The 12,500-nt window shown below is 32.2% G+C and overlaps 1 protein-coding gene across 1 annotated transcript in view; it reads left to right on the top strand.

The window, feature by feature from the left end:
- Positions 1 to 3,487: 3,487 nt before the first annotated feature.
- The window catches only part of LOC119578804 (inactive peptidyl-prolyl cis-trans isomerase FKBP6-like), a 10,170-nt gene continuing 1,157 nt past the window's right edge, over positions 3,488 to 12,500 (top strand). The window contains exons 1-9 of the mRNA XM_037926434.1: positions 3,488 to 4,146; positions 4,442 to 4,551; positions 4,902 to 5,062; positions 7,237 to 7,319; positions 7,680 to 7,916; positions 10,539 to 10,709; positions 10,977 to 11,129; positions 11,435 to 11,547; positions 11,921 to 12,500. The exon at positions 11,921 to 12,500 is cut by the window's right edge and continues 1,157 nt beyond it. Coding sequence (XP_037782362.1) covers positions 4,448 to 4,551; positions 4,902 to 5,062; positions 7,237 to 7,319; positions 7,680 to 7,916; positions 10,539 to 10,709; positions 10,977 to 11,129; positions 11,435 to 11,547; positions 11,921 to 12,413 — 1,515 coding nt within the window. The 5' untranslated portion in view covers positions 3,488 to 4,146; positions 4,442 to 4,447 and the 3' untranslated portion in view covers positions 12,414 to 12,500. The remainder of the gene's footprint in view (positions 4,147 to 4,441; positions 4,552 to 4,901; positions 5,063 to 7,236; positions 7,320 to 7,679; positions 7,917 to 10,538; positions 10,710 to 10,976; positions 11,130 to 11,434; positions 11,548 to 11,920) is intronic.

Below are 12,500 nucleotides of genomic sequence, written 5' to 3'. Positions count from 1 at the left end.
TACACAATGCATATAACAGCTTAAAGGAATCCCTGAACAATCAATACTCTATTAGTGATTATAAATGTAAAATGTATTAGGGCAATAATTGTCAGTGATGTTCATATGGTAACACACACACACACACACACACACACACACACACACACACACACACACACACACACACACACACACACACAACACACACACACACGCACGCGCGCACGCACTCACTCACTCACACACACACACACACACACACACACACACACACACACACACACACACACACACACACACAGGGGGAAGAAACGCCTTTTAAAGGTGACATTCATACAAATGTTAACTGATGTAATAAAGAAAGCTAAAATCCTGGGCACGCACGAAGAATATAACAGAATCTGGATAAGAGAAAATATGACCAACGATGACAGAGAAATACTGCAGAAAAAATTGGAGGAGGCAAAAAACTAAAACGAACAAAGGACTGAAGGAGGAAAAAACTTGCTCCTTTGGAGGGTGAGAGGCCTCTAAGCAAAACAAGTTTACTATTATTCTTGCAGCCAAAAAAAAAAAAAATACCGAAAGATTATGTAGAAATATTTTAAACAAATATAGTTGATGTTCGAAGTTACCTCGAACTAGATGCAATTATTGAAAGTAATAACCAGATTTAATATGTACCACTGAATCCAAACTGGATCCCTCCGTAGACGGTGTAACATTAGGACTCAGAGACTACAATATTTGGAGAAGTGATAGGGCAAATGGAAATGGAGGGGTAGCAATATTAACAAGGGAAGAGATTATTATAAAGGAGATAGAAACTTAACAAGATCCCTTACTAGAACTAAAGACAATTGAGGGAGAAACAAACTGAGTAAATATTATAATAACCACAGTGTACATGCCATCTCATACATCGGTGTGGTCACAAGAAAATTACCAAAAACTTATTAAAAAAAACATTAAAGAGCCTGGAAGAAGTGCTGCAACTTTCGAACACTAATGCAAAAGAAATTCTTGTAACAGGAGATTTTAATAGCAAAATTGACTGGGAAAGATTCGATCCCAGAGCTCAGTCAAATTCGTGGAATGCAAAATGACTAGAAAGTTATAAATAAATATTGTTTCTTTCAGAATGTAACAGACCATACAAGGATAAGCATAAAGATGACATTAAAGATATGGAGTACTACCCTCTTCTAGGAAAGTGACCATGTAGTAATGAAGTTGAAATACTGTCTGCTACAGAAAAAAAACCATCGTTAGTAAGGAAAGAAAAGGAAAGTACTCCGTTATTTTTAATATTCACTGAAAAGAAAAACTACCAAAAGATTGGAAACTTGCTAATGTCACACGGCGACAAACAAAGCCCTCTAAATTATAGACCAGTTTCGTTGACTAGTGTATTATGCAAGCTGTTAGAAAGGATAACTAGGAAACAGTGGGTTGGAGTACTTGAAAAACACAATATTGGTTTTAGGGAAGAAAGATCATGCGTTATAGATTTCTGAAATACTACAAGAAAGAGACGGCTGGATGGATTGTGCATACTAAGACTTTAAGAAAGCATCTTTAAAGATTAGGCATTTTTCTAATTAATAAAGTTTCTAGCATTTTTCTTTCATACAAATTAATCAATAAATCAGCAAATTCGTATGAAAAAATGCTAGAAGCTTTATTTTATTAGAAAAATAGGGGTCAGTGGAGCTGAGATGACCTTACCTCCTCGTTAGTTGGCAAAACCTTCCCAAGATTCTTCGACCTTTGACCCTCCTCCTGGAAACTGATTAAGCTCATGTTCGTTGTGTCTCTCTTACCACTGTATATTCTTTTAAAGTTCTCTCCTTGTATCTATTTTGGTTTATTAATCGTTTGAAGAAGAACTCGTGAAGAGTTCGAAACGTCACGTTTTATTTTCATTTCTTACTGTGGCTGTTTTCCTTTTTATCTAAATTTATTTGCAGACGACACAAAATTGAAAAAAAGAATAATAAGCGATGTCTCATGCCAATGCCTCCAAAGTGACACCGAGAACTTATTCATATGGAGTTAACACCAATAAATATCACCATGTACTCAGGTTCGGAGAAAGCAAAAATCATCTAATACACACACACACACACACACACACACACACACACACACACACACACACAACACACACACACACACACACACACACACACACAGCTGACACACACGAGGCACGACAAAACACACGAAACACACACAAATCACACACACACACACACACACACAATACAACACAACAAAAACACATACATAAAACGAAGGAGTCTACAAAAAACACAATAGAACAGAATCAACAACACACAAAACAAAAACACACACACAAAACAACAAATAACGAAACAACTAAAAACAACGAAAAATACATAGATAAATAAATATAATATAATATATATATAGAATATATATATATATATATATAGTACTAACACTACAACACACAACACAACACAACAACACACACACCACACACACACACACACAACAACACACCCCACCACACAACACACACACACACACACACCACACACACACACACATAATAATAAACTATAAACATATATAATATATATATTATATATAATATATTATATATATATATATATATATATATATATATATATTATAATATATATATAAATATACACTATACATAAATATATAACACACACACACACACACACACACACAAACAACACACACACACACACACACACACACACAACACACACACTATATACTATACAGTATATACACAATATGATAAGTATATATATATATATATATATATATTTTATATATATAATTATATCATTATATATATATATATATATATATATATATATATATATATATATATATATATATATATATATATATATATATATATATATATATATATATATATATCAAAGAAAAAAATATGCGTAACTTAAAGCATGTTGTCAAACTGGAGTCAGATTTTAGTCAGTCATAGGGGTACGTAAGTGCGGAAGGAAATAATAAGGAGTGAAAAAAAAATCAGATAACACTGCCACGTAGCGATATCTAGAATAATAAAAAAGACACCCCTCCATAAAATAGCATTTTCTGTGACTAACATGAATGACTTTCGTTTTCTTAGGAAATATGATCGGATAAACTATGTTATGTGTTCTGGATTACAAAAAAGAGACGTATGTCTAAGTTTTTAATAATCTCTTCCAAAAATTAGATGAACTCATCTATTCATCCACAATTTTTGGTAACAGTAATTTATATCAAGATGGCAAAAAGATATATACCACTTTCCTTACACAATCAGCAACATAACAATACACACTGAAACACGTGGAGGCGTTATCAGTGGCTGTGTATTGAAGTGTTATAGGTAGGATACCAAAGACAATAGATATATTATAGAGACACTTTATGCATTCTTTATAATGTATATCACAACAGATGCATTAGTCGAATTGAAATAAGTTAGGTGTACTGTGCATATACGGGGCTATTAGATATATTATAGGGACACAATAAAACCCTGAACGTGTTATAGATGCATTGCCTGTCTCATGGATGTATTCGTTATTTTATGATGTCATTACCCTTGGTATCAGGAAAGTCCATTTTTCAGAAGAGTCCATGAGCTTGCCTAGCCCTTAGGTCGGCAAACCCGTATTCTTAATTAACTACAGTAAATATAAAAGAAACCATTCTGCTAATACTGTCTAGGAATTATGAGATGTATATGTAGGGTATATATCAACTGTAGTCCATTGGCTTTGTCATGCATTACTGTGGTTATAAAAGCAATGTGTAGATGACCTCTGTGTGAGCACCACTGGGCATGCTTGTAGTCTGGTAAAGGCCTAACTAATCCTCCGTACATATTCTGTATAGCTCCCTGGAAATTTGCTTTTGATAAAAAATAAATCCAAGCTCTGCATACGTGGATAAAGGTTTGCCTGCCTTAGCTGAAGGGCGGAAGTGGGCTGGCCATGGCAGTCTCAAATGTGCTGGCATTCTAATTGCAAGTCTTTCACCACAGATTGCTGCGTTTCTAATGGATTTGGATTTACAACTGTAGACCAGTTATAAGGAAAGAGCTAATTTTGATAGTCTTTGTGGACGTCTAAACATTTTCAGGTGTGTGTTTTTCTTTTAATTTCTATTTTTAATGTAGGTTACAAGCATGGGGTTGGTGGCTGATAAATTTTGTGTGAAAAAAGGATTGGCAAATAAATTCTACATGAACCTTTATTGTGAGAGCTTATTTTGGAGATGTGAAATATCTCAAATATGTCCTGAATGTACAAGTGTGATTTTTTTTTGTAACAGTCCTAAAGAAAGAATGAATTATACTTATGTATGTTTAATCAGGTGAATATCTGCCTTACCAAGTTAAATCACAGAAAAAAATATCTAATCATAAAAATTTCAGGAAACAATGGCAAGTTCAGAACCAAAAGACACAGAAAACTATTCAGTGAAAAGTGACAGATATGAACGCTACGTTCCTTCTGTACAACTTACAAAGGGGCTTGATGTAAGGTAGGAATTACTATTTCTTATTAATTGATTATGGATTAGACTGATTGTATTGTAATGATATGAATATTTGTTGATGATTGATGTTTATTAGTTTAGACATTAGTTTAGTCATTTCTGTGATTAATGTTATTCATCTACTTTTTTTTTATATGTTTTATGTGAGATATTCTGCTTGTCCTTTCTTATGGGTCCCAAAATAAAATCAGTGGACTCGCAACAATTAGCATATTTTTTTATTGTGAATCATGATATAAGGAAAAGATATTTTTAAAGTTCTTCATATGGAATTTGAAATGTTGAATATAAAATGATGAATTTGAATATGAATGACAGATGAATTATATTTCCAGGGAAATTTGCTCGGAAACAGGAGCATCTTTTGAAATCTCGGAAGAACAGCTCACGGACAAGGAGAAGTTCGACTGGCGAGAGAACTTTTTTGATGACGAGGAATTTGTTAAGAGCCTTAGACTTGGAGCAGGAAATGGGATTTTCGAAGATGAAGAATCAGGTGAGGAGTAAGGGCTGTGTCTTTATGAGATTTTATTTACTTTGTTTTATCATGTCTGTTGATTTACTTACGATATGTCATGAGCAAATGTTGAGAGCAAATTAAAGGTATAAGATGTCGCTAATGCTTTTGTTTAATATATGTATGTTTCTTGATTTAAGTATTTTTTCTTTTGAATTCTGTTATCTTTTTAGTCTTCATTTTGTATCTCAATCCCCTATGCCAGATATAGACAAAGTTATACATGTAAATATCAATATGATTACAGGAAGAGAGGTAAGTATAGATAATAAAATAGAACAGAAATAGGTCCAGGTATAGATATATGAAAAATAGATACCTTAGTACAAATATAGATATAGGTAAAGATAACATATATATATATATATATATATATATATATATATATATATATATATATATATATATATATGATAATATATGATAATATAGATAGATAGATAGATATATATATATATATTATTTTATAGTATATATATATATATAATATAATTAATAATAATGATAAAATAGAAGATAGATAGATAGATAGATAGATAGATAGATAATGATAGATAACTATGAATAGATAGATAGATAGATAGATAGATTTGATATAGATAGATAGATATAGATATATATATATATATATATATATATATAATATATATTATAATATCTACTATATATATATATATATATTATATTATATATCATATATCTAAAATTTTCTCTCTCATCTCTCTCTCTCTCTCTCTCTCTCTCTCTCTCTCTCTCTCTCTCTCTCTCTCTCTCTCTCTCTCTCTCTCTCTCTCTCTCTCTCTCTCTCTCTCTCTCTCTCTCTCTCTCCTCTCTCTCTCTCTCTCTCTCTCTCTCTCTCTATATATATATATATATATATATATATATATATATATATATATATATATATATTATATATATATACATATCTATCTATATAATATATATAATAATATATATATATATAATATATATATATATATATATATAATATATATATATTATATATATATATATATATATATATATATATATATATATATATATATATATAAATATATATATATATATATATATATATATATATATAATATATATATATATAATATATTATATATATATATATATATATATATATATATATATATATATATATATATATATATATGTTTTGTTATTCTTTATTTTGTTTATTCTTTATGGATTGTTATTCTTTATTTTATCTTGAATTTTTGTACAAAGTAAATCATTAATTGACCATAAAAAATGCTATAGAATAAGTTATCATTTAATTTTATTTTTTTCTTGTTTATTTCATATGATATATTCCTATGATAGTTTCATCATCCTTCCAGAATTTGATTATTTAGACTAGTTATCAAAAATTGAAAATTTACAATTTGAATCTATAGAAAGTTATTTGCTTGTCCAGAAAATTAAACAATTGAACAGAAAGTGATTTGCTGTTTGCAGAAACTTGTCCTTTTCTTTCTATGTTTTGCAGATTTCTCCTGCTTCTTTTCTTTTCTTTCTTTCTAACTTTATCAGTTCTTTCTCTTATTTTTCTTTCTGTTTTTCCATTTTCACTGTTTTTCTTTCTGTTTACACCTTGTTTTTATTCTGCTTTCTTTCTCTCTCTCTTCTGGCTTTTTTTCTCTCTCTTTTCTTTCTTTCTTTTTACTTAAAGTCATATACCTTATTATCTTCTCTATATAGATTTAACTTTATCATGGTATTAAGTGTATTAAATTTTTTTTTTAATGGAATTTAAGATTTTATTCTATTTAGATTTTTTTTTCTGTTTTGGGGTTACCTATACATATCTCTTGGTATGCTGTTCAGATAGTGCTAAGGTGTATTGAGACTGTGTGAGGGTAAATGTATTCAGAAAGTGTAATTGAAAAGTAGTTGTATATTCACAGCATTCAATTAAGCACAGTTAAATGATATATTCACATTAAGTAAAACAGTAGTATATTTTTGTCTTCCAATCAGTGAAGCTCAATATTGTATTCATTTCAAGTAAACTATTAAACAAAGCATTAGTTAAACCTGTCAGTATAATCAGACAATTTAATAAAACCTGAGATGAATTAGCTTAAGAAACTTGCTGTTTTAGATACTTTCATCATTAAAAGTCTTTATTTCCCCAGCTTCAGAAGAGGATGGAGAGCCGTTTCAAAAATTGGCTCGAAGAATGGAAGACATGACAGGCGATGGTGGTGTGCTGAAGATGGTAAGGAGATCTGATAGGTGTTTAATCCTCATAGGAGAGGATAGGACATTTGTCTTTTTATATTGTGTATGTGCACACTGGACTGAACATTGTATATCTCATTCTGAGTAGAAGTCAAAATTATTTATATTATTCATAGGCCTATCCAAGTTAGAATTATCTGATTAGAAAGGATAATGGATGGTTAAATTTTATTAAAATCTGGGATGAGTCATGTGCTCCATGACTGGGCAATTTTTTTGCAATAGGTGGGGAGGTTAAATAGTATTTGGAAAATGACAATTTATTTTTGTTATTTACTGTTCTTCCCTAGTAATATAAGTGAGTTCAGGTGTTAATACCTTTCTCCCCCATAACCAGATTGTGCAACCAGGTATCGGCGGACACATCCCAGACAATTCGACCATCATATTCCACTATAGTGCATTCCTGGAATACCTTGATGAACCCTTTGACTCCTCATACTTGCGCAAGAAACCTGAGAAGAACAAGGTTGACAGTGGAAGCATAATTCCAGGACTAAATGTGGCTATTAAGACAATGAGGAAGCGTGAGACAGCTCGGTTTCTCATCAGGCCACAGTATGCATACGGAAAGGTAGGCAAAGAGAAATATTTTTGAGGTGTTGGGGATTCAGCATATGTAGCCCATTGGATCTGGAGACTTCACTGGCATCGCATTGCTCAAATAGGGGCATTAGGCTTACATGAGTGGCCACTCTGCTGAGTGTGCTTCTTGTAGGCTAGGCACACACAGACACTTGTGTGTGGTGACAAGACTGCATGCCTCCCTTTGCAATGTTATTTTATCTTTCTCTGTATAAGTGTTTTTTGCTTATTTGCCAATTTCTATATTTGTCATTTGATTTGCTTTATCCAGACGATAATAGACCGTTTTCCTTGCACAATCTTCATATCATGTCTCCAAAGTATTACATGACCCAGTGCAGTGATAATAAGTAATACTTTCATTTGTGTCATTAAGTTTTTTTTTTGTAATACTCAATTTTCTGTAATACAGCCTGTGCCGCCAGTCATAGTGGCCAGGAATCAGATCCTGAGCATGGAAATAGTGCCCTCCCTGGAGCCTGTGTTCTTTCACTCATGGCTCATGGATATTTGTCGATGGAAATAATGCAAAACTAATGCAGATTTTCCCATGGTGGCATATTCACGCCTCTCAAGCCAAATTTTTTCATGACTGATGGTGAAATCATTTGGACCGTAAGGGTTAATATTGTTTAGGTTATTAAAAAACATATAAAATTGGTAAATTTGCAAAAATATACACACTATTGCTGCCCTGTTTTCAGTGATTTAGGTTGTTTGCACTTGCTGGAGTGTTATTGAGTAAGTCCTTTAACTTTGTATTGACAAGGCATCACCATCATTCCAATTTGGCATCTTTTAAATATAGTATGTTTTCTTTGTGTTCAAAATCTGGAGATTAACTTTCAGGTAGTTAAGACTAATTCATATGAAGTCAATCCCTAAGGAATGTTCTGAAGTGTGACCTTTTCATGATATAAATCAATATACAAATATACAGGATTTTACATGCCACCATGCATTCAAAATCAAGCTTTATTGTCATGTGCACTGTTTTCAGATCATTTGTAATTAGTTAAAAGGAAAAAAAAATAAAATAAACAAATAAAATTGGCTAGCAGGGGCCACTAGTCAGGACTGGCAGGTAAGAGGTTAATTGATAGAATAGATGTTTGATTTGAGTTTTTTTGGTTTATATAAATATAACAGATGAAACAGATGTCTTCTATTAGGCTATAGTTAATGCAGATTTGAAAGCTAAAATATCAGTTTTAGTTAAGTTATTGAAGTTGATTGTGCTTTTTCTATTGTATATTTGAAGATGACTAGAAAAAAATATCCAACCATACGATTTTACACATAGGAGTTCATAGTCCTTCCTTCCTTCTATAGGCCCACTGTGTTCGGTATCTCTTATTAATTCTTTGGAACTGATTAGTTTTTTATTATATATTTTTGAGGCTATACTGTTAATTATTATTGGATTATAAAAGACAAAAGTGTGCAGATGTAGATGTAAATTCTCAGGATATTAGTACATAGAATGAGCAAGCCCAGAGTTAATATAGATAACAGATATTTGATTTTTTCCCCATATGTATAGGTGAAGCTTCTTTTTTGTTTTCAATCAATCACCATTATATGTGGAGAATGGTGCCTCAAAAAAGGATGAAATCTGGAAAGAAAGAATATATGGAAAGAAGAGGAAGGATGACTCTTGAAATCTCCAGATATTGGAGACAGCACTGGGACTGTAACCTCTAAAGAGGATAGGAATCAAGTGTTTGTATCAGCATGACAAACTAAGGCTTTGACCAAGCACTGCTGTTCCTTTTCTGGAAGGACATAGAATGCTATTTTCTGATAGCAGACATCAGTGTCAAGTCCTGGTGACCTAGGATGGTCTTGTAGGCCTGTTTAAGACATTTATTTTTCACTGTCTGTGGTGGATGGTATGACACTATTTTTGAATACTCCTCAGGATCAATAAGCACTTTCAATGTTGTCAAGCATGGTACAATGTCAACCATAATATGAAAAGTTTTAGATGCAATTTTCTTCATCTGCTTTGAACTGCAAATATTAATACCTCATGCTGTATTTGGAGATGGCAAATAATCAAGTGTTTACAGCAGGTCTTGTAACACTAGTTGCTTTCTGATGGTGTTTTTCTCATTAGTATCCTATATCAGCTTTATATGAGATATGTGTCAGTTGTAGATAAAAATTTTTTTTTTCCAAACTTCAGTGAATTTTGCAGACATGTATGAGACTCCTTGCCACTAATGATAATTAAGACATTATGCTATGGATTGATTTTCCCCAATTACTAACTGCTAATAGAAAACTTTGTCTTTTTTCATGTCTTTACTGCGACTTTACATTACTAGTAAGTAAATTTATACATAATGAGCAGTGAAAAAGTGTTTCATTTTGAATTTTTAAAAATAAAACTACTCTCTCCCATGATTCTGTATTAATATATAGTATAGGCATTAATATATAGTAGACCTTGGAATGAAATGATCCTGAATATTATTTCATTTGAAATTAATTTGCAGTATACTGTAGTAAGATGCCATGGTCTCATTTCAGTAATTTTTTTTGCATTTGATTGGCTTCTATGTCTAACAATTGCATACAATTAACAATTACTTTTCTTTTTTCACAGTTAGGATGCCCACCTAGGATACCAGGTAATGAGACACTATTGTACGAGGTGTACATCGTTAATATCATTGATGATGCTGCAGCTGATGCTTACGATGAACTTGATGAAAAGATGCAGACTAACACGACTTTTGAGCAAAGGCTGGAAGCAGCCCGAGGATTCCATCGTAAGGTTAGAAGTTGAATATGATGTGTATATTTATAGTAATTTTAAAATCTTTTCTTTTAAGATGTTTTTTTTTCCCCAACTACAAAAACATTTTTAAGGTAGGACTGTAGATAAATTCAGAAACATGACAGGTTTTGTTAATTTTTAATTCAGAATGGAATAGATAGCTATGTCTGTAGATTGATTGATTAATAAAGATGAGTTCATAGAGATAAGTAAAGACATATAAATTGATATAAGTATATAAATATCTTTCTCGCTACATCAAAGGGCAACAACCACTATAAAGAAGGCTACTTAAAAGCAGCCAAGGACTGCTACCTCCGAGCTGCCTGGATCATGGAAGATGCAAGACTTAAGAATGAGGCAGAGGAACAACAGAGAACTTCCTTGTTGATGAAGATGCGTAGTAATTTGGCACAGGTCAGGATGTGTGTGCTTCAGTGTGCGTTTGTATCTCTGTCTTATTATGTGAGAAAACTCTACAAATGTATAGTGGCATGAATCAGATTACTTATCTTTCCAACCAAGAGGTTTTACTTTGTATATCCTTTAAGACAAGGTATATTTTTTTCTTATATTGATGTTTTTCATTAGGATCATCATTAGGATATGCTGTACCATTCCTATATACTTTTCACTTTACTGAAGTTAATGCTGATTATTTAGAAAATGAAAAATAGATGAAAGAAATTATAGATAAATAAAACCTTGTTCTACTTCTCTAGGTTTATCTGGACTTGAAGGAACCAGCAAGAGCTTGTACCCAGTGTAAATTAGGGTTTGAAGTTGCAGCTGCAGGTCTTTGCTCAGAGGATGTTATGGCTAAGCTGTACTTTAGGTGACTGGATTATTATTGTTATTTTTTTTTCTTTTCTTTCCTTAAAATTAGTTATGAAAAGAATGTTGTTGATAAATAAGGCTGGCCACCATTACATATAGATAAAGCAGTTGAAGTGTGCTTCTTGTGTCCTTGATTTTTCCTTAAAAAAAAGAAATTAGTGGGAATGTTATTTTATTGAAATATTTTATTGAATAAAGAAAAAAAAAGTAACTTTCATAAGGAATAGAAAAAAAGTCATGGCTAATATTTCTGTTTTTTTATATCAAAGGAACAAACACCCATTGGAAGTATAACTATAATTTATTTAACTGTGTGTATTAAAAAACAATGGAACTGTGATGATTATTCACAAATTTTTCTTTTTTCGAAGGTCGGGCAAAGCCAAAGTGATGCTGAGCAGCTTTAAGGGTGCACATAAGGACCTGCTGGCAGCTCAACGCATTAAACCAAACAACCCAAGCATCTCGGCAGAGCTAGAGGAACTGTACCTTAAGCAGGAGAAGTCTGAGGCCCAGGAGAAGTTTATGTGCCAACGTATGTTTGCCCCACAGAGGTGCAGCAGTGATAAGGGTGGTGATGGGATGAGAAAAGCCAAGCAAGAAGAGGAAAAGGATGAAGAGACAAAAGGAAAGGACCTTAATCAAAATGTAGCTTTTAGTGTGCGTCCCGAATTTGAAGCACTCGTGGAGGAGAACATTCGCAACTTTGCCAACAATCCCAAAATACGTGAGCTTCCCTTTCCCAACAATTTGTCACAGGAGGAAGTTGTGTGTGTGGCTACAATTGCCAAAGCTGCTGGTTTATCTGTCATGCATTCACAAAATGGTACTAATTTCAGTTTTAAGATTGTGAAGAAGTTGTGAAATCTTTAAGGAATAGAGGGATACTCCTCTGCTGTAAGGTGAATATATATTACGGATATATACGGAATTGAGAAACCGGTATTGGAA

Source organism: Penaeus monodon, chromosome 11, assembly GCF_015228065.2.
Source record: "Penaeus monodon isolate SGIC_2016 chromosome 11, NSTDA_Pmon_1, whole genome shotgun sequence".
Classification (NCBI taxonomy): Eukaryota; Metazoa; Arthropoda; class Malacostraca; order Decapoda; family Penaeidae; genus Penaeus; species Penaeus monodon.
The sequence above is the reverse complement of the archived record's forward strand: the minus strand, read 5'-3'. Positions and strand labels throughout refer to the sequence as shown.